The sequence below is a fragment of the Melospiza melodia genome, chromosome 4 (assembly GCF_035770615.1).
Source record: "Melospiza melodia melodia isolate bMelMel2 chromosome 4, bMelMel2.pri, whole genome shotgun sequence".
Taxonomy (NCBI): domain Eukaryota; kingdom Metazoa; phylum Chordata; class Aves; order Passeriformes; family Passerellidae; genus Melospiza; species Melospiza melodia.
In genome coordinates this window covers 70412967-70435482 of record NC_086197.1, presented here as the reverse complement: position 1 = coordinate 70435482, position 22516 = coordinate 70412967, and the positions used below count along the sequence as shown (strand labels likewise).

Genomic DNA, 22516 nt, shown 5'->3' with positions numbered 1-22516 from the left:
GATACTCAATAGCTTCCTTCTTACTCTTTCTTTTATCTGCACTTAATAAGATATGCTTAAACACAAATACAAATACTAAAAATCTGTTCTTAGAAACTTCCATCAGCTTTAGCATTTACTGCATCTGAAAAATAGGTTTCTCCAGCCCTCACTGCTGCAAAGGCTAAAATATAATGAAACCAAATAAATTAATACAATACCTAAGACACCTTCTAGAAACATCTTAATTTAGGGCAAAGAAAAGTTCAATTTTCCCTTTCTTAAAGGTCATATAACAATTGCTTGTTACCTTCATCTCTATCTCCCATCGCTTACGCCTCTATTCCCTCCATGCAGCAGGTATCTAGTTGACTCTGTAACCTTCTTACTCTTTTTGTAATGTCCTACTAGGAACCTAAATATCTCATAAAATTTATTTCAACTTTCAGTTGAAATAAAGACAGTAAAAGTTTTAATTAACATTGGGAAATTAAGTCACTATCTGCGGGATTTAAAACTCACTCTGATAAACATTTTGATGATGTCGACACTTAAGTATGATAATTAGGAACTCCTTCCACTCCAAAAGAAAAGGAAAGTGAAACAGGAACAAAAAAAACCTCTCAGAGATTAAAATTATCCTTTCTTAATCATGTCTCTTAATCAATATTTCCTAAGACTCTAAATGCCACAGGTACCCAAAATATAAAATGTCACAGGTACCAAAACCCATGACTTAAAGCACATTGGGGTTTGTAACTCAACAGTAACTGCAGCAAGAAACAGTGACATTTTTTGGCTCCTTGGTGGATTAGAATTTATACAGGCCAGGAAGCAGCACTGCTGATTTTAAAAGGAGACATGAATGTGTTTGTATTTCCAGTGAACACTGCTTGCTATTGCTAGGGGTACATGCCAGCATACTTGTATAGCTCTCATCTAACTGTTAGCAACATTCCTGGGGGCTGGTTTGCTATATGCTCTGCAGTTATGCAAATCATGATCATCAATTTGAAGATTATGCACTTTTATGCCCACAGTTATACAAGAAGCAGAACAAGATGTGCTCCAAGGTGCATCTATGGGTTATTATGCCTCCAGTCTCCCACTCTGACCTACAAGCAATTAAAAAATATTCGCAATTCCTCCTGATAGCTGTTGAGAAAAGAGCACCTGTGCATGTCTAAAACTCTCTCAAACTTCTACCACATATGCAATCCTGGTAAAGTAAATTGGTATTAATTATGGCTCGTTTGCAACCACTAATAGGGAACTAATGCAAAATACTTCAGGATTTAAACTTTAATGAAATAATAATGTAAGTGTTCCAACAATGAATCCCACACCTTAAACAAACAAACAAAAGCAGAAGAAGAATAAAACCTGAAAACAAGCGACAAAAAAAGCATGTGGCAGCAGGGCATGCCCCCAACTTTTACAGTCACATGTTTAGAAGGATCTGCATAACTAATGCAATGATTGTTAAATCATGACGATAGAAGTCTTTAACCCATCGTGCCATCACACTTCATCTTCATGAATTATGCAATGATCACATTATGTTGTGCAAATATTCTTAAATAATTGGCAATGTAAACTTTATAGCAACCTATGTATTTTTATTACCAAGTAACATTCTAAAAGATTTAATAAACTTTAATAAAACTCTCAAATGGTCCAACTGGATTAAAGAAAAAAATCCCACTAAAAATTAAAGACTCTGCTACTCTTTTTCCATGAAAAGCACAGCAGTCAATCTACCTGGTTCTCATGAGCCTCCCACAAAGGGAGAGGTTTTCCAAGTCTTGTTGATGGATAGTGGAAAGATACAGGATGGGACATTCTCTATCCTGGTCCAGAGCAGTGTGGGTCTCTAAAGTGGGCTGTTATTGCTGTCACAAGTATGGGTATAAGTCTACTAACAGAGTAAGGAACTCTGCATGGGCTGAGAAGCAAACCCACAAAAAGAGCAAACAAGTCTGGCTGGCCAGCCAATTCCTCCACAGCCAGTTCCAGTTCAGGGCTATTGATGCAGTCACAGGTTGTACTGAGGCACTGACCACTCAGTGATGGGGCCAGTTTCAGGTATTTTGTAATGCTCTGTATCGAGACCTCACAATGCAAATGGGTAATAAACTACTGCACAACTAAGCCTTGTCCTAACTTCTCCTATCTAGAGATTTGTTTACTCATAGCAGCTTGTCATGCCCAGGGCCTTCTGACTTGAAAAATCTTTTAGGTGGGCTGCAATAAGTATGTGACTGTTCCCCTAAATGCCACATCACTGGCCTTGTTTTGAGTCTTTCAAGGTAACACAGACAAGGCTTCCTCGAAGGAAAAATATCTGAAAAATTTAACAGCGCAAGTTACAGCTGTGTCCAAGATCCATAACAGGATTAGCTATGAGGATTCCATCCTTTGTTGAACAGCTAAAACGTAGCACAACTGATGAACAATTTTTTGCATTGATTTTACTATTCAAATCAATTACTATTAGTGTAACACTACTACTGGTTCTCAAGCACAAAGGAGAAGGTGTAAGAGCTGGATCTCTACTGATACCATAGCATGACAGACACAGTATCCCCCCTTGACCAAAAAGAATGCATTAGAAGCTAACATGTCAATAGATGAGCTGTGAAAAATGGCTGATCGGATTAAAAACAAAAAATGCACTTACAGGCAAATGTTATGCAAAAATATGTGCTTTACAGAAGAAATAACAAGCAAGCAACAAAAACTGCAAGAAAGCAAAACCTCAGTTCGTCTCTAATGTGTTCTCATAATTCTGTAGTGATTGGCCTTGGAAGCTGCTGGTTTGCTCTGGTTTTACTATGAACATGGGGAATCTTTAAAATACAGCAGCAGTGCTGTAATGTGCAGCAGCTCAGTTCTTTCAGAGTGGACTTCTGAGCACTGTTACCTAGAGCAAATGATTTACAGAGCAGTTCTCACCTCCCTGCTCTGGAGGAACTGAGTTGCTGTGGGTTGCACAAAGACAGACAAACCCAAAGAGAGGAGGCACTCTCATGGAGTCTGGGAAAAAATGCACTGACACAGCCACACTCTTTCTAGCCCAGTGAATGCTTAGCAATATGCAAAATGGAACAGCCTGAATAGATCTGTTCTGGCTTGGGAAATGACTGACTCAGAGGCAATCCATGCTTTGAGTCCCAGAGAGTGGTCAAATGAGGCTACTTAGTCTTCACTGTAATGTGCTCTCCCTCACCAAAATGACTGTACAGGTCATGATGTAGATGTAAACATTAGAACTACCTAGGAGGTGCTGTGGCAAGCTCTGCCTTCCCTAATGTGACAGCTGGTTGAGCTTACCAGCAATCTGCTTTTGACTATTCCCTAATGAACATAGGAAGAGTTAAAAAAGGAATTTTAAAATCACTTCAGTAATGGTATAACAAACTCTTCCAGCACTGTCTGAAAAAAATATTCCTTTATAAATTTCAGATGAGACAGTTATGCTAGACAGCATCTACTCATCTCATTTTAGCATTGGACAAATATTTTCACCCTTGTGTTTCCCTACGTCTACCAGGAACTCTCTCTTCTGTCTAAAATATATGTTTAATTAAGGTACTGTGCTTTTTTTCTGCATCTTCCCCCTCCTCCACCCATTCATTCACTGCACATTTTTGAGGAAATGCAGTTACCACCTACAGGAGCTTTTGAAGTCCTTCTTTTTCATCCTCCGCCTCATCATTGTCCCCCGTGGGCTGGTGGAGTAGAGGCTGCGAGGCAAGGTCCCCATGTTCAGGGAACTCAGGCTGTATGCACTCATGGAGGTAGGAGAGAAGGATGAAGACACCAGAGCTGCTGTAAGAAATCAAACACTTGGCATACAGCACTCAGTCTTCACAGAAGAGTGCGGCACATGCCTGTAACTCATCAATGAATCAAACATTTTATGTATAGGCTGTGTATGATGCACAGGAATGCTTGGTGCACTTCCAATAACAAAGATATTTAAACCACACAGGTGACCCTAGGAAAAAGTAAAGCCAGCATTTCGTGACAACACTTGCTGGAAGCTAACAAAGATAATGTAGACACAAAAGATTATTCATAGTATACAACTTACTTTAAGAAAACCATGTGAAATTAAACTTTTCAACACATATCCCCAGACTAATGCAAATCAATATATTTAGATACACTGATTTTAGAAATGCCTTTTTGTAGTAGGTAATTTCTGACAAAGATTTGTAAGCAAGGCTTTGCATTCAAAAATCATGCTTTGTATAGACTTTTCCAATCCAATGGTCTACTCATACATAGAAGAAGAGCTGATTAATTCAGAATTTTCAAGCCTTTTCCTGCCTACAAAGGCTGCTTTGTTATAGAGAAGAAAAGGTGTAAAATGTCAGAAATAACCTTGGCATGGCTATGAAAAAGTGTAGCATCCATAAAACTGAAAAGGTTTTAGAGCCTGAAATGGGAAAAGTATGAGTGAAAGAAGAAGGGAGGGAGGAGGAAGAAAAGAGAGGAGGAGGAGGAAGAAGAAGAAGAGGAGAAGTGAGTATGTCAGCAGGAAAAGGTGTGAACATTACGAAGGCTTTTTTGAGGAGATGCTTTCTGGAATTTCAAGGCTGGCATCCTGCAATGGTCAGGGTGGTAGGTGTTATAATGGTGGTAGGTGAGGAGGCTGCTCTGGCTGTTGGCACACGAATCCCAGGTAAGTTGCCTGTTGCTTCTTTCAACCTTCACTGCCCGCATGAAGGGATGATGGAAAATCAGAAAACAAAAGGACCAAAGAAGAGGTAAAAGTAACTGAATTGCACAAACAAAATAAAAAAAAACTATAGACCAGAAGTGAAAGAAAGAAAACAAATTGAAAATAAAATAAAACAAAACAAAACAAAATAAAATGAAATAAAATAAAATAAATAACCTGGTCTTGTCTTTTTATCAGGGGGTTCTAACTTGAGGAGCAGAAATAATATTTTTTCTCAGAAAAACATTTCTGATTGAGTTTTTTCTTTCTTTTTTATATTTGTTTCAAAAATTATGGTTACTGAATTGATTTCTTATCTCCTTCTGGCTACAGAGCTAAGATTGCAAACTTTCTCAGAAAATACTAAGATATTACATATGACCACTAACTGAAGGTTAATAACTCTCTGCTTGCATTAATCTATTTTAAAAAGACCAACCAGATACTTTACATGGCACTGCTAGAATGGAGATGCTTCCCTGCCATTTCAATTTACTCTATTGACATTTTAATTTTGCCACAATCTATTGCTGGCATTATGCTATTCTGTGCAGTAAATGACTTCCCAATGCCAGAAGCAGGAAAACTATCCTGAAACCTGGTTAATAAAGAAAAGAGGTCTTATTGATTAGCTGGATTTGCAATTTTGTATTTTTGTTTTGTGGTTTTTGTGTTTGTTTTTTTTTTTTTTTTAACTTGATCTTCAAAACTTTAAAATAATCCTTCACTGGATGAAATTTGATACTGTATTTAATTATTTAATTGTGGGTTCTATGTGCCGAAAGTGAAGACTAGTATTTACTAAGAGAACAGGAAGCATTTCAGTTGTCAAATCTTAAAGTAAAGGGATTGAAGTCTCCCTTGATTAAATACAATATATTCATCATTAAATTCAGCATGTCTGTACCCTTGCTGAACCATAAAGGCACAGTTCAAACTGGGAAGTATTCACTGAATTTTTTGTCTCAAAACACCAAGGGATTTGCCCATACTACAGAATCATGGAATGGTTTGGGTTTGGAGGGACCTTAAAGACCATCTTGTTCAAACCCTGCTACCATGGGAAGGGACACCTTTCACTAGACCAGGTGGCTCAGGGCCCCTTCCAGCCTGGCCTTCAACACTTCCAGGGATGAGGCTGCCACAGCTTCTCTGGCTAACCCGTCCCAGTGCTTCACCATCTGCACAGTGAAGAATTTCTTCCTAATATCTAATCTAAACTGTCTCTGTTTCTATAAAACATAGAGTTTGCTGTCTTTGTCCCACGAGCTGTATTACCTGTGTCCCTCTGCTACCTGCTAAATGGCTAAAATGGCTAAATGTCTGCTAAAATGGCTGCAGACTTGTCTGTCCCCATGCTGGCCTTTAACAGGAGCCCAAAACCCTGAGCATTTAGGTTGGACCTACACCTTATGCTCATATCTTATTCCATGAAACAAAACAAGGGGGGGAAAGGGCAGCCACTACAGCCAGCCCTGCGCTCAGGCAGAAGGAAAGCCGTCCCTTGGTTTCACTTTGTATCACAGGAGCAGTGATGCGCTAATTGCCTGGCTGTACTACCCCCCCTGACTCAAGAGCCATGCCTGTCTCTGCAGGGTGGATCTATGGAGGGCACACCAGGGAAGGGACAGGGAAAGGAGAGCACAGGGGCTCACCGTGTCCCTGCAGCCTGGTGGAGTGGTGGAGACCCTGCAGGCCCTGGAGTTCCCCGACCTGGCCCTGTGTCTTCACTCAGATTGCCCTGGAGCTGCAATCCTCCATGAGAACACTGTGCCCTGGCATGTACTTGAATCAAAAGAATTATTTTTTTGCCCCAATCTCAAATATCAAAAGTAAGGTAGAGGTGCAATGCCAGCACCAGGCTGGAATCTGTGCCCCCTGGGTTCCTCACCTGCTAGGACCATCACCCTCAGGGACTTTGGAAAATCTCATGTTAGCCAGAAAAGTCCTGGAAACACCAGAAGCAGTCTGATATGGCCTTATGTGTCTTAGAGACTTGGAATGTCTTCTCAGATGGAATCGTCTCTTCAATTACGTGCACAGACAGCAAGATTCCTTAACTTTAACTACAGTGAAAAAATTAAAATCTGATAAGAACAATGTGGCCAGGTGGATTTTCATTATTTTCAACCTGCTGTGAGCCTTGTTTAATTAAAAAGACTGCTTCCAGCAGGAAATTATCTGCCAGTCCTTGAGATTTTTTTCTTAATGTTTTTTTTTTCATGCCGAGAGTAGAGATAAAAATGTCCTACAAAGTGGGAAAGTACACAAATTCAGTTTGCTCAGCTTGTAGAAGGATAGTCCCAATTCAATAAAAGTTCTGTACAAGAAAATCCTTTTGTGTGTAACCATAGTAATTTAGTGATAATTTCAGCTTTTCCAGTACAGGGCTGTGTATAGTAAACATAAAACTAATGGGGCAGCAAGAGAAATGAATGTCAGCAGCAGAGTATAAAGAAAAAAAAAAACATGAAAAAGAATCCTATATTTTATAGAGCTCTTCACTTTATTTTAGGGCTAAAATTTCAGTTTATTTTATATACTGACTTTCCTGCCTGTTTTAAATTCCTAACATATTCCCACAAGACCAATAACTGAGCTCAGCAGGTACAGCCCTAATGACTCAGCTTATTCCAGACAAAGCAAAGGAGATTTTCACTCTCTGCAGCCTCTAGGTCATACCACACCTGATAAAAGGTTGTTTCTAAGAGGGAACTTGCTTCCATAAAGCTTGTTACATCTTGAATTGGTCATGATATTGTGGTAGCACTGCCTGATTAGGGGCTGGAACGGTCTGTAAACATCCTAGTTATTCTGCCTAACTGAAGAAAGCAACTTTATAACATTAGGGATATTTTCCCCCAAAAGATGCTCTAATAGATCATCATTTGCTGATCACCTCGATATGATTTAGTAACAGACAGTTCTTAACTCTCGCATAGCAAGAGCATTTCTTTTTCTAAGCATCTACACTGGTTACTGGAATATTTACAGCATCAATCTGTTAAAATGTTGGTTAACAAACCAACTGCTTCAAGTAATATAATCATCTACACAAATCATTGGCCTCAGCATTTGTCTTCCCACAAAAAACAGTCTTCAAAATTCTTTAACCATCAGAAATTAATTGCATTATATCTTTGCTTCAAAAAAAGAGAAAGATTTGTTTGCAATGTACTGTCATAACTGAAAGGAATGGGAGTACACTGCAAATTTGGGCTCCAACTCATTCTGCTTGTGCAGTATCACTCTGCTCCTTGTGGCTCTAAGCAGCTTAAGTAAAAAAGGGCAAGAGCTGAGTACAGGGAGAACATGTAATTACAAAGGTTACTTTTTTTTCACCCTGGTCTAGGAGAAATGAATGTCTCCTCTGTCACTAGTTCAGTATTCCCCACTCTGAGAAACTGTCTAGAACACTGCTTATCAAGGGACAACCTGGATGCTGCATGGATGTCCCAGAATATCCATGACCATCACTGACATTTCAAGACCTCAGAAATCTTGTCTTGGTCCAGAGGAGGCAGAAGCACAGTACCATAGGCTCAGAAAAATTAAGCCACTGGTTCATGCTGCAACACATGTATCTATTCTCTGTGTATTTGAAAACCCTTGTTACTGTTTTGATGCCTATCATCATATGCTATTTCAGACTGAATTTAAGGATTACTGTGAATTAGCCACTTTCTCCCAATTAGTTAGAAGACGAGACAGGCAGCCTCCATCTTCAAATACTAAGACATTTTACAAACATTTGATTTGAGAATGGAAAGCAATTCTATTCAAGCATATTGGTAAGAAGTAAGAATCACAGTGAAAAGGTCTGCAATCCAGGAAACTGTTTCCAAACAGTTTTCATAAGCCCTGACAGTGAACCTGTGAAGCAATCTCAGAAGCACTTTAAAAGATGGTGGCAATAAATAATAATGCCATTAACAAGAGAAAGTAAGGGAGGGGTTTACGTATTTTAGGGGAGAACAGGTGTTATTAATTGACCACAACTATCAAATCAATATGCTGAAAATAAGTTTGGCTGTGGTACTACTTCCCCACTCTAAATTTAAAGAATCAATGTAGAGATGAATTTACTGAAGAATCTCATAGCACCCCCAACAATTGCAACAGTAGAGTCAACAGGTGTCTTTATGTGCACTTGCAAGTTTGTAGAGGTATTTCTTAGCAAAACGTTTCCCTCTCTGGCCATAGGAATCTCAGAGGGTTCATTAAGACCAAGAACACACAGAGCTGCTCAGAAACTGCAGAAGCATAATGTGGGGAGCTGAAACAACACTTACAGACAAAACCGCAGCGATAGCTTTGATCATTCAGCATGGGCAGGCAAAGCACAAGAAAGCAAGAGAAGAGGCAATTAGTGCTACAGATCCTCTTACCGTGCTCTGGGCCCTTCAGTGCTAGCCGTGTCTGGTGGTGGGGAAGGATCTCCAGTTTAACATTATCAGTTGCATTAGCCAAAAACTGCGTTGCTTCCGCCAGTGTACAGTACTCCATGCTGGTGCCATCAATGGACAGAATATGGTCTCCTACATGTAATGCACCACATCTATACAAAAGGGGAAAAACTTGGTATGATCAGGTATGCTATTTGCTTGCACAATGAGTTTTTCTGCCTTCAAACTGGTCATGACAACTATGAACATGTTCTTTTTTTTCGAGAGACATTTGTGTTTTGTAGGCACTGTCACTGGTCAGACTTTAACTCTATTAGTACAAACCTTAAAAACAATTCCGTTAATACAGTATATGCCAAGACATCACTCACAGAACTGCAAACTGCAATGGGGTAGCTGACTCTAAAATATATGTGAATGGCAGCAGGATAAAATGAGAAGAGCTTAAGGAGACTCAAATAACTTGGTCACATATCCCTCACACAAGCACCCAGTTCATCATTTTTTGAGTTATAATTCAAACATTTATTAGTACAAAAGCTGTAAATGATGATGAAATTATGCAGTAGTCAAACAAATAATGAAACCAGGGCTAGCATGGTGACTCTAGGAGTGGGGTGGGGAGGGGGCTATCTGCTAAATTTTGCTGCACTCAAGAGACTGGCTACTGGATGAGTTGAGAAATGCAAACACAGCAGTCAGCATCCCGACGTACCAGTCAAGTGGACAGCTCCTTTAATTGGTTACCCCCTGCGAAATGGGAAAAAACAGAGGGAGAAAATTAAAGCATCCTGCACCATTGAACTGGAGAACACCCCTGGATCAATGGCCGTCACTCTCAAAGTTTCTACTGTAGGGAAAAGCCCACAGAGGAGCTGTAGACTCACTGCTACAAGTGGGTGCTACCAAAAGCACCATTGCCAAAGAGGAGTTACAAGGTAGGGTGACTGGGGACATGCAGGAAGAATTTGCTGCTGAAACGTAATATTTAAAAAAAATTTAAATAGAGATATGAATATAGAAATATCTTGTATATGTATAAACACACACATACACACACACACACACACACGCCCCAGGAAAGATCCCACAACTTTGTTGCAGGGGATCAGACCACTGGGGAAAAATATCTAGCTATAATTTTAATGGTTTAAATGGTTTTATTTGAAGGTTTAAATGAAGTGGAAATATTACAGCAAAACAATTTAAAAATACAGAAGCCAGTCTTCCTTATACTTCACTTGTATTCTAAAATATCAGTAGAAGAATCCAGACATAAGGAGTTCCATTTCACTGCGCCACAAGATTGAGTGATATATCCTAAAAGAACACTCCAAGGTTGCAAAGCCTCAAAATTTACTTCCCTTGACAGCTGTTCCATATGGTGGGCTTACTTCAAGAATTCCAGTGGGTAATGTTTATTTTTTTAAATCCTGATCTCTGCCACAGTGTTACATTTAACAGCCAGACTCCTGTGCTGCACAGTGCAAGCACCAGTCACTACTACACGGGGGCTGGCTTATGTCACCCAATACTGCACGGATGAGCTAAAATAGATGAAGCCTTGGACTCGGCACTCTGGAACAGCCAGCTGACAAAGTGCTAATTTTAAGACATGCAACCTTGAGAGGACCTGGTTCAGTCGATTTTCTCAACAGAGGGAAGGGTTCCTTTAAAACCAGACCAAACAGAAAAAGAAGTAAAATGGATGCATGGACCTGCAGTGTCAGTCCTCTGTCACACTCACCTGTCTGCAATACTTGCAGATTTGATTTTGTCTATGACAATGACCTGTTTGTTGCAGCACATCGAGGTAGATAGTGCGACCCCAAGAGCAGCACCAGGAGTTTTGGCAACTTCAACTAGCAGTGGCCCAGAAGCTGTTGCTACTGAATCTGTTAAAATTAGACAACAAAAGATCAGTATTATACCAATGTGGTACTCATGCCATTTTCATGTTTCCCCACATAAAATCTCCACGGCTATTCTATTTCTCTGACCAGATAACATGCCTCTTCAAGAAATACTGGAATAGCATAATTCAAGGAGTCAATAACCAGCTCTTGATGTTGAAAATTATAAAAACAAGAGGAAGTTTCTGAATCTGGGATGTCTGAAAGTTTCAAGAGTGTGTCAGAATCGAGATGAAACAGATGACGGAAACAGGGTGTGTTAGTGAATCATTCTCTTGAACAACTGAAGATAAACATTACCTGGAATTTAAACAGACATGCTGAAAAAACAGAATTAATTTTAAAAGTCGAAAATTATCTGAAAAAATGAACCACTGAATAGGTTAGAGAAGGAAGCGAAACTGATTTCCACAAAAGAAGATGAAGGTCTGTAGATAGCAGTTCTAATAATCAAATGAAGATAAAGAAAGGGTCTACAAGAAATCCTTCACAAAAGAAAGGCCAAAATGGTGAAAGTGTAGGAGGCATGACACCTATACACAGTAGAAGTTAAAGCAAAGTATATGTGAGGAAGTTCAGAAGAGTCTTTTAGCATCCTTGCACTGGATAAAATACTGCCTCACAACAGGACCTAGACAGTAAGTGATCAACACTGAATAAAGAAAAAAGGAAAATAAGTTGGAGCAACAGTCATGATTGATGACTGTGGTGAGAAACTACCCTAGAGAACAAGTGCTAGACACAACAGAGCAAAAACAGAGCAGGCTTCTTCCTAAATGCCAAAACAAAGCAGGCAGGGATCAGGATGATGTACATTGTGGAGACTGGCTGAAAACTCCTACTAACCAATACCCACTGATCAATAACTCAGTGAAGTAAGATACAGTGAGAGAAGATGTCCTTTAAGGATATTAAAAGATTGAGACAAACAAAGTGCTATCAGAAACCTTTGGAGGTGCTTACAGTCAAAGTAAGAAAAAACTGAATAAATGAAGACTTATGTTGGATCAAAGTTACCAACTGTCCTGTCAGCAAGCAGGAGAGATTGGTATTCACAACATACTGGAACCAGCTGTGAGCATACAAAGACAACAATCAATTGTGATGTGTCTCAGAAGACACTAAGATTGAAGCTGCAAAAGAGCTGCAGCTGGGCTTCCAAGTATGGAGGAGAGGACAGATATAAGATACTCCACTCAGTCCTAAATCTAAAAAATTCGTCAAAAAATGTAATACTGGCACAGAAGTAACAGTAAAACTGTATTAGGATACAAAACTAACAATCTATATAATAATACAAGAAATTGAATGACAGGATGATGAACTCAGTGAAGGTGCTCTTCCTCACTAGAGTGTAATGTAGGTAAAGATATTTTTATATCTTTTCTGCATATAGAAATGGAAAAAAGGTTGGATGGAATAACATACAATACCAGAAAAGTGTCAGTTGATTATTATAGAACTCCTTTTCCCCCTACAACTTGAAATAATTTTTTAGATTCCTGCTGGTTTTCTTTTTTTTTCAAGTTCAAAATCTGAGGATATGAAGGCAAGATTCAGCAATTTTGAAAGTTGTCATTAAATCTGAGTTAACAATTTCTGTACACAACTAGGGTTGAATTTTTAAAGGCTCAACTTTCAGAGGCACTACAAAATAAGCTGTTCCACAAACTTGAACTGATGTTTAAATTCTGAGCTAAAAGAAAAGAATAGAGTCCACCCAATAGCACTTCTGCCTGGAGCTTCAAGCACTAAGTAGCTTTAAAGCTGGATGAACTGCCCTCAGCAGTCTTTATCTTACTAACTAAAGTTACTAACTTACCTATCTTTCTCTTACTAACTAAAGAAGGAGTTTATCACAATGAAATTGCTGTCTTAGATGACTTGGTTAAAGGTCTAAGTAAGGCAGGATTCATGCAGTGCATTGCAAACAGCCAAATAAACATATGCAGCAGAGCAGAATTTAAGCATTCCTTATTCCCATTCCTGCACTGAGAAGCAATTATTTTCATCTTGAACATTATAGTGGTTTCTGGAGCTACACACAAGTTCCACATTTGCAAATATATGAGAAAAAGACTCAAACAATTTTTGCCATCTGTACCTTGGCAAAGGTTTTAACTCATACTGATCCAGAAAATGGCAAAGCTCTACTTGCACAAGTTCTTTCTGCAATGGCTGCCTTGAGGAGAGGAAACTGAATGCAAATATCTGTTGAGAATGTGTAAATCTTTCAAGATGCTGGTCCTTTTTCCAGTTACTTGGGAAACTGCATAAGCACAAGCAGCTTATGCCCGAGTGTTATTTCCCAGGTGCCTGTTGAAATGCACTGGGACACAAACCAAGGCAGACAGGATGAATAAATAAGATAACTACATTAGAGGAACCAGAAGAGAAGAAATGGAGTGTGTCTAATGGTGGAAAAGAAGCACAAGGAAGAGAAAGAAGGCAATAATCAAGCACACATTCTCTGACAGAGAAGAATTAGTTTTTCATGCTGAAGTAAAGCGTGGATATGAAAAATGAATCATACAGGTATAAATTATTCATGTGTGAAGATGTTCCAGTCATTAAGATATTTACACCATGACTGAAGCACTTACACACTATGTTGATTTATTGACTACGTAATTACATAAGATACTGATGAATACACTGATGAATATTTGTGTGAAAGGCACTCTAGATTTTTGATTTTGTTAATAATTTTTCTCATTTTAGTGTTGCATCTCAATCACTACAAGAGGCTTGATTAAAACCTCCCAGAGGAAGTAGCATTGCTTTCTGCATGCTAATACAGCTACATAGCAGCACACCTTTTTTATTTGACAGCTTAAATCACTGGAAACAAGGGGTTTTATTCTGGATATAATTTCATGATATGTAAATATACTATATTTAGTATAGTATAAATAGTATGTAGTATAGTATTTAGAATTTTTTTAAATAAAATGAGCAGTGTTACCAACCTCCTCTTCCTCAAAAGATAATCACAAATCATTTTGAAAATTGAAAAATGTATTTTTAACCTGATAAAGACATCACATTGCATGTGTTTCTTTATGTCCTCAAAAATGTATATATCTGTTAATCCTTACTGATCCTCATGGTATCTGAAATCCAGGTCAACAACTGGTGGGTGGTAGAGGACAAAAAACACTAGGATTCCCACAGTGGGGAAACCAGAAAGTGAGCTGCTGGTATTAGGCAGCAGAGGATCTACACGTGAAACAGTACCTTTAACTGCCCTAGAGAGGGAAAAGCTTCAGTCATAGCTTGTGATCAATAATGACACCAAATTCACAGGAAACCAACCTTTTTAGTCTAGACTAACCAGGTTTTCACCTTAAAACTGTGTATAGCAGGTCCCTGTAGCCTTCTCTGTTGTGATTCTCTGACTGATAGTAGTAAAAAATCTGGCAAGGTGCTTGTTCAGACCAGAAAAAATGCACAGGTCCTCAAACCTTGTAGTTCTTGCAACACAAACTTTTAACACCTTTGTAGCAGTACCTTCACAGATTTAAATGTGTCTCACTTATGTTAAAAACAGAAGACAGTATTTTACAGAAATAGTTTTTCTTGATTGAAGAAGTGTGCTCTTCTACCCCTCACACCTTTTTTTTTGTTCCCTTCATACAAAATCTTTGCAGCCCACAGATAGCAAGTATGGCTGGACTTGCTGATTTTAGATGTCTTTTCCAACCATAAAGATTCTATGATTCTAAGCAAAGCAATCTCTCCCTCAGGTAGGAGCTCCCTTTTCTCCATTCAGCACACCTGAGACTTTATGTTCTTTCTCCTTTTCTGTAATCCTAATTTTTATACCCGGTGCCTGCATGCCTCATGTTCAGACTAGTGGATTAGAGATGCATATCTTAGTGAAGTTAAGGAAGATTGTTAAGAAGTGGAAAAAAACCTGAAATTTTGACACTCTTGCCTTTAAGAGCAAAATGTAGGAACACTTACAGAAAGATTGAAGAAATCAGTTTCAATCCCCCATTACTCCCAAATGCCTTAGACTACATTCTTGCTTTCCTCTGCTCTCTTTGTTCTTTTTCCAATTCACAAAAATCAATGAATCTTTTCCAGTACCTGCTCAGCAATCATGTATGTGACAGCTCTGATGTATAAGGGACAGCACTGACTGCTCCCCAAAGAAGTTGTTGAGTAAACTCTCATAGATGGACACTCACAAATCCTTAAATGCAGAAACGCACAAGCCTTTCCTTGAACTTGCTTTCTTTAACAAAACCCAACAGAATGTAGGGGAACTAAGCGTGTGCAGAGTGTACACAAGCCAGTGTGAGTTCCAGAAAGGGTCCAACACAAAACACTCCATCGCAGTGAAAGGTTGAGACATCCCAACAAGCTACTGTCAGCGCTCAGCACACAAGCAGAAGGTACTTAAAAGCAGCAGTGATGAAACTGATGTGTAAAGCACAGAATAAGCAACCAAATCTGTGCCTTTATTTGGTATCTTAGTCTCAGTTGAGAATAACATACAGGGTTGGTTGCCCAGAGAAGCTGCAGAATGTTTTAAAGAAATCCAAGTGCTTGGCTTTTTCCCTTGCCTTACCTGAAAAAAAAAAAAAAAAAGTAGGAGAAACTCTTTTCTACATATGTACCTATTTAGCATGTTGCCCAGAGAAATAGTGGATGCCTTATCCTTGGCAGTGTTCAAGACCAGGGTGGATGTGGCTCTGAGCAACCTTGTCTAATGCAAGGTGTCCCGGCCCATGGCACAGAGGGTAGAACTGGATGATCTTTAAGGTCCTTTCCAACATAAATCATTCTATGATTGACAGAATAATCAATGGTGAGGAAAGCACAGTAGATGTGGTTGTGCCAGTCCAGAATCAGTGTGCTAGGGATTAGCCTCCCTGTTTTCTGTGTTAAGAAACTAGAGCTGAAATGCTAAAAGCTTTTTGCTTTTTGTAACAGAAATGGATGAAAATACCACACACTTACCACCATGAGTTCTGAGTATTTGCCCCTGCTTAGGGGAGCTAGATTGCTGAAATGCAAAAATCAAAGCCGGTACAAATCTTACACGGCACTTGAAATCCACAGCTAGCTGTTCAAACTTGAGACCAGATAACCAACCCAAAGAACAGGCAGGACTTCTAACAGGTTTGATGAATTTAATTTCTAAGATGTGTGGTTTTAGCAGTGACGCTCTCCATACAGACCATTTTGCAAAGTCCCTTACAGTACTGCTCAGCTGACAGCAGAGCAATTGTGAAAGCACTCAGGGACTCTGTGTGCATTCACATCCACTTTTCTTCATTCACCCACAGACTATTCATTACTGCCAGACAGTATCTTAAACTACACTTAATGAATCTTGTCATTCTCTGTGTGGTTTTTGTATTCTTAAGGAGTATTTCTTTTACGTGAATACCAGCCCAAGCCCCCCATTTTTTGGCGTCCATTAAAACATTTTCTCCGTAAGACTGACACACTTAAAGTTGTCCCAGCTCCTCACAGTTCGGTGCAAGACTGCATTCCTAGCTGTGTGAGGTTCATAGTCCTCTATCATACTGTGGCTCCCCTATGTCCCTTTTCATGTTTTTCTGAGATTGCCATAGAGATAGGCAGTAACTTGTCTGTCTGTCTTTTCCATGATCTCATGCAAAACAAGAGCTACAACTAAAAATGTGTGTGCAAGAGAGAGATCTGCTGCAAGTAGGGAAGCTTTTCTCTGCTATTCTCCTTCCTTTCTGCTTCAATTCACTTATACCTTTCTTCTTTTCTTTTTCCAGGTTTCACCAAGTCACAGATAAAAAGAGCTGACAAAACCCCACTTTCGCCCCTATCCTTCATCTACATCGTAAAGCACTTAGGCTACTTTGCTACCATTTAAAATTTCTTTTGTAGGGGCATTTTCATTTACTAATTTTTTTTACATCAGTTGGATGACCAACCAAGTCTCTTACAGAGTGATGGTTATTTAAATACTGGGGTTTTTTTGTGCGGAGGTGGGGGCATGGGAGGTCACTTATTTATGTAATACACTTTCCTTCTACCGCAAAGATTATTTGATCTCTATTTTGCAAAGAAAGGATATAATTCCGTATTTTTAAAGATGATCTATCTAATCAAGAAGTTGAGATTGGGATCATGGGTCAATGGTTTCAAGAGGGAATGTAGCAGCAAGGAAGAAATGCAGGAATAAGACTTCTGCAGTGTTTAAAGGGCACAGGAACAACATTCAAGATGCCCTACAGCTGGGAAGCACCATTATCACTCATTCAGAGTAATATTATTTGATTCCTCATATGTTTGTGGCTAAAGGTCATAAATGTACCACACACAGAGCGTGATTCACGGTGCTGGCTTTGCTACCCTGTTCTACTAATATTGCATAATGTTTGCACCCTGGCTTTGTTCATGCTTCATTTAGCAGAGTAACCTTTTACTCATCGCAGATCTTATGGGCAAAATAAAATCAATGACAGCTAGCAAGCTCTAAAAGGGATTTCTGGAAAGCTAAGAAAGCTGTGAAACTGTTGGAGTAGGTCCAGTGGAGGGCCATGAAGCTGCTCAGAGTGCTGGAGCACCTTTGCTGGAGGATGGGCTGAGAGAACTGGGGAAGAGAAGGCTCTGGGAAGACCTCATTGCTACCTTTCAGTACTTGAAGGAACCTTATAAAAAAGATGGAGAATGACCTCTTGCATGGGTAGATAGTGACAGAACAAGGTGGAACAGTTTTAAACTGAAAGAGAGGAGATTTAGTTTAGCTGTTAGGAGGAAACTCTTTACCAGAAGGTGGTAAAGCACAGGTACAGGTTGCCTAGAGAAGCTGTGCATGCCCCATTCCTGGGGGCATTCAAGGCCAGGTTTGACTGGGCCCTAGGCAACATGATCTAGTGGCATCCCTGCCTGTGGCAGAGGGGCTGGAACTAGATGATATTTAAGGTCTCTTCCAACCCAAACTATTCCATGATTCTATAAAACAGAGTAAGCTGACAACGTATTACGAGTAATATTTGTATAGAAAGAAAAGCAGTTTTTAATAATAGAACCACTATTTAAAAATTAAATATTGTTCTTGTTCGAAGTGCCCGTCTCTAAGGCCGAACTTACAATCTATCATATAATATATGTGCTCCTTGCATTCCCTTGATTTTGGGGTATTGTGTGTTACAGACAGGCTGTAGAATGAGCAACAGCTGTTATAATTTTACCTGAACTAGAACTAGAGAGGCAAAACCAGCACCAAAAATAGATAAATAAAATAATGTATTTTCCTTTATATGCAAGTAACAAGGCACCACTGGAACTGCTGGTCTACTTAAAGAAAGATCACAGAGTTCACAGGAAAAAACCCCATTAATTGCAGCTAAGGAAAAAAGCCACCAATGGTATTTTATACTCTCTCACCTTTAGAATAATCAAATTTCAAAAATGATAAATAGGAATAATTGCAAGAGGATGCCAGCAGAATAAGTAGCAAAATCAGAGAGACCTCTCAACCTCAGAATGGAAAATGGAGACATTATTCTCTAAACAAATGTGCCACCTATTATCCTCTCTATCCACAAGCAATTTAATATTCTTGTCAACTGACTGGCACAGTCTTTCAATTTTCCTCTTGTTGCCTAATTCCTGCAGCTCATTTATATGCTTCTAATTTAGCCACCTTCTTCAAATCAAAAGCTTAGGAGCTACTTTTACCAATTTCATACTTTGCAACCTTAGCCCCACCATGCTTCTCAGCTAAAAAATATCACTAACTAGTTGAAGAACCATCTCTGCCTTAAAAATGCTCCCAGACTGTGGATATGGACATGTTCAAAATCAGTTTGGGACTTTCTCAGACTTTCTCTCATGTTCAGACCATAAAAACCTGCCTAAACAACTTCAGCTCAAAATACTTTCCCCAGTTCTCAGGATGCTGCTTCCTCATACTAACTGTTACAAGCTCACACTTTTACTAGGCCTCTTCCCTGCTCAAAGCTGTATAAAATCCCAATCTCTTGATTTACCTCTCTTTTTCTTTACATGTGCCTTGTTAATCTAAACTGCAATCTGTTTATTGCACAATTTACAACACAAAAGCAACTTGGTAGATGATGCCTGTACAGAGAATCCAGGATCTGCCTCTTTGAGGACAGTCTGAGTTTATTATGGGAAATAAGCCCAGGCACTAAAACTTTCTGCCTTTGTTACCTTGAGAAAGAATACCACACCGAAAATTCACATGGCACTTAAAGAACTGTTAGGAACTCAAAATCCTTATCCCTGATGGCAGCACATGGTTTCAGAACTTGGGAGCTTACAAGTACACCTTTATGGTTAGTTTGGCAACCTGAGCCTTAAATAGCACCTTTCCATTGAAGGACAGCTCCTGAAAACTGCCCTGAAACACTATATAGCATTAGATTGATTGTGAAATATTTGCAGAAATCAGCAGAAATGGAATTCTTCCTGCATTTCATTCCAGGAATGGAACTTACAAATAATTATTTTTAAAAACCATCTTCCAAAATGAGACAGACACCGAAAACGTGCAAATAATAAGTCCTCTGCTGAGGCCCTGCAATACAAAACACTAATTAGCACAGATGCTCTCAAAGAACCATTGAATCACAGAATAGTTTGAGTTGGGAGGAACCTTTAAAACCATTTAGTCCCAATCCCCTTCCATAAAGCAAGGTCACTCTCCACTAGACCAATTTATTGAAAGTCCAATCCAACCTGGTCCTGCACACTTTCAGTTATGGAATATCCAAAACTTCTCAGGGCCTGATAGACAGATACATATGTTCAAAAGAACTTCCCGTACTTATTTTCTCCTCCAAGTAGGACAGAAAATAAAATGCACAAGAACTTTGGTATCTTCAAAACTCTACATCTCTTGCATGATTCTTTGTCTGTCTAATCACAACAAGTAGAACAAATAAGGGCAACACAATCTGCACCTCAGCCTGCAAACTAAGATACAGCTGGTGAGCTGAATTTTACGTCAGCCAACCTTGAAAGCATGTCCATAAGTACACACCATAGATAATACAAAGAGCTGCAGTACCCATCAATTATGCCTGTTTGACACAATGCCCCTAAGTTCCATCTAATGGGAACATTAATAATTAGAATGGGATTGGAATTAGAATGGGATTGGATTCTCTTCAAAAGTCTACAGAGCACAAAGCCCCTCACTCTGTCACTTCATAGATGGGAACAAGCACTGTGAACAGCCAAGCACCCAACCTTTGCATTGAGCTGACAGTGCCCATCTATCCAAGTCTCCATCAGACAGGACATCTCAGATAGTGCCAAAAACTTCAGAGCAAAGGTGTGGCATGGCTACTTTGGACACCTGGGTAAGTCAATGCTGTGTTAGTGGGAACCTCAGCTGCCCCTGTCTCTCTGCCATGGCAGTGGAGCTGAAGCCCTGGAAGCAGCAGAGCCACATAAGCAAGATGCTGAGGCTGTGACAGCCACTCCTGCTTGTCAACAGGATGACTGACCCAAGTACAGCCCCATTCCCATGTGGCTGACCTGCCTGGTGTATGCGAGCTGCACGACTGGACCTTGCTCAGGGCTCCTCTGTACTGAAACATACCAACTTATACATGCATGGTTACTTACTGTTTACATGTGTTAGTGACCTCTGAACACAAGATAATTGCAGTCTCTGCCTCGGAAAGCTGACCTTGGGTGTGCTGCTGCTAACATTGACATCAGCTGATTTGGTTTGGTTCAACAGGCAGGACTTTAAGACTAGTCTAAAACTCCTCTGCAAGGCCTATCAGGTAACTATGAACCAGAAGAAAAGAAAAATTAAACTGTACCTTGCTGTTCATAACAGAAAATATTAATTTCTAATCCTTCAGATATGTACTACTGCTACTACTTTTTCACCTGAAACTTTGGTCTGTTAAATAATCTGTGCTCTAGTACAGATTAAATTTAAAATAATTACTGCATCGGCACAGAAACATTATAAAAGGCTACCATGCAGAAAGTTGAGGCCGAGATCTGACCTGGAGGTTTTTGCACTAAGGAAAATAGAGTTTTTCTGCTCTTAGGGGTCGCACAAACTTTGGTATGTTTGAGTCAGACAAAAATGAGTCAGTAAACAAGTTTATTTACTGCTCTCTCTTTCTGCTTCGGTACTGCCTCAGCAGCAGTTCAGCAAAAACATTTCAAAGAAACAGAGAAAGCAGTTTAGGTAAATTGCCCTTAAATCCAACACAGAAACCATGGTCCTAAACATAAACTCTTTCAAACCTCATTGCAAAAATAATCTAGAATTGCTTATATATTTCCAGCCTTTCCCTTCCCAGTACTTGTTCCAAAGAATATAGGAAGAGTACTACTGGGAGCATTCACACATTTAAAGTAAAAGAAAGCTTCTATATCCCCTGTTCTCTGCAGCATACATTTCCAGCAAAACCAATTCCCCATATTTCTGCTCCCAAAATCCCAGTTAAGCAATAACCTCTAGAAACTCAAGTGGCCCATAACTGTTATAGCCATACAATGAGAAGGGCACTCTATCATCTGCCATCTCAGCAGACAGCCTGCCAGCTTGCTGCCAGGGTCACCTTTGGCAAGGTTCCCATGTGGCTCCTCCTTTGCTGCAGGACAAGACATTTACCTCCTGCCAGAGCAGCTCCTGCTGCCAGCCTCCGAGGGGCTCCAGGTCCTCTCATGCAAGTCTGGTGACTTGTTTCTTTTTGAAGATGTTCCATTGCTCATATTTATAATTAAGCAATTACTGAATTTATGTAAAGGAGAAACTGTGAAAAGCTTTTTTCATTTGTGTTTCTTTTCAGTCTGTTTCTTTGGTTTTGGTTGTTCTTTTTCTTTTACCAGTGAAATCCACCCAAATTTACCTAAGGTCTCTGTCAAGACCTTGAAAAATTAGAGGTCACAGTGTTCAGAAAAAGGCTATTCCAAACAACACTGCTGAGCTGACCATAACAGAAAAACTGTGCTTATGCAAGGTGTAAAAAAACCCAAATGAGAAATTGATTAAAATCTGCAGAATATCAGTATAAATCATCATAAAAATACACGTATACCAATAAAGATCAGAAGCATCTGTTTACAAACAGAACGACATTAAAAGGAAAATATTACAGTCACCATGTGGGCACAAAGCACTTCAAACCTAATGATCCCCAGAATGAATATTGCCTGGATGTACTTATTTTTACCTTCCCTCTTAATTAAATAAGCACATATACTTCCTTCTCCAAGAGCCTCATATGGAAGGTAGACAGTGAATATTTAATGAGTAGGAACATTTCTCCCTTTTTTCCCAAGCTCATGCCTTAATTACTAAATAGTATTCTCAATCTTCTCTGAGCATATGTGGTGGGGGAGAGCTGTTGTATGCTGCAGCCTCCGAGTATTCCCTACAACATGTTTATTAATGATTTTCTCTTATAACCACACTTTAGAGCAAAAGCATGGTGCTTTTCCCACTGCAGAGATAAACAAGCAAGGATCAAAGAAATGAAGGTTGAAAGCATCCA

At 39.4% G+C, this 22516-nt stretch overlaps 1 protein-coding gene across 12 annotated transcripts in view; it reads right to left on the bottom strand.

The window, feature by feature from the left end:
* Nucleotides 1-22516, bottom strand: part of GRIP1 (glutamate receptor interacting protein 1) — a 309100-nt gene that overhangs the window by 37822 nt on the left and 248762 nt on the right. For 7 of the 12 annotated variants that reach the window (XM_063155105.1, XM_063155110.1, XM_063155102.1 and 4 more), the window contains 3 exons: nucleotides 10862-11009; nucleotides 9097-9266; nucleotides 3655-3810 (listed from right to left, as the gene is read on the bottom strand). In XM_063155105.1, the coding sequence (XP_063011175.1) occupies nucleotides 3655-3810; nucleotides 9097-9266; nucleotides 10862-11009 (474 nt within the window). Of the gene's footprint in view, nucleotides 1-3654; nucleotides 3811-4544; nucleotides 4701-9096; nucleotides 9267-10861; nucleotides 11010-22516 lie in introns of all 12 variants that reach the window. The other 5 variants (XM_063155103.1, XM_063155114.1, XM_063155113.1 and 2 more) reach the window with 4 other exon arrangements.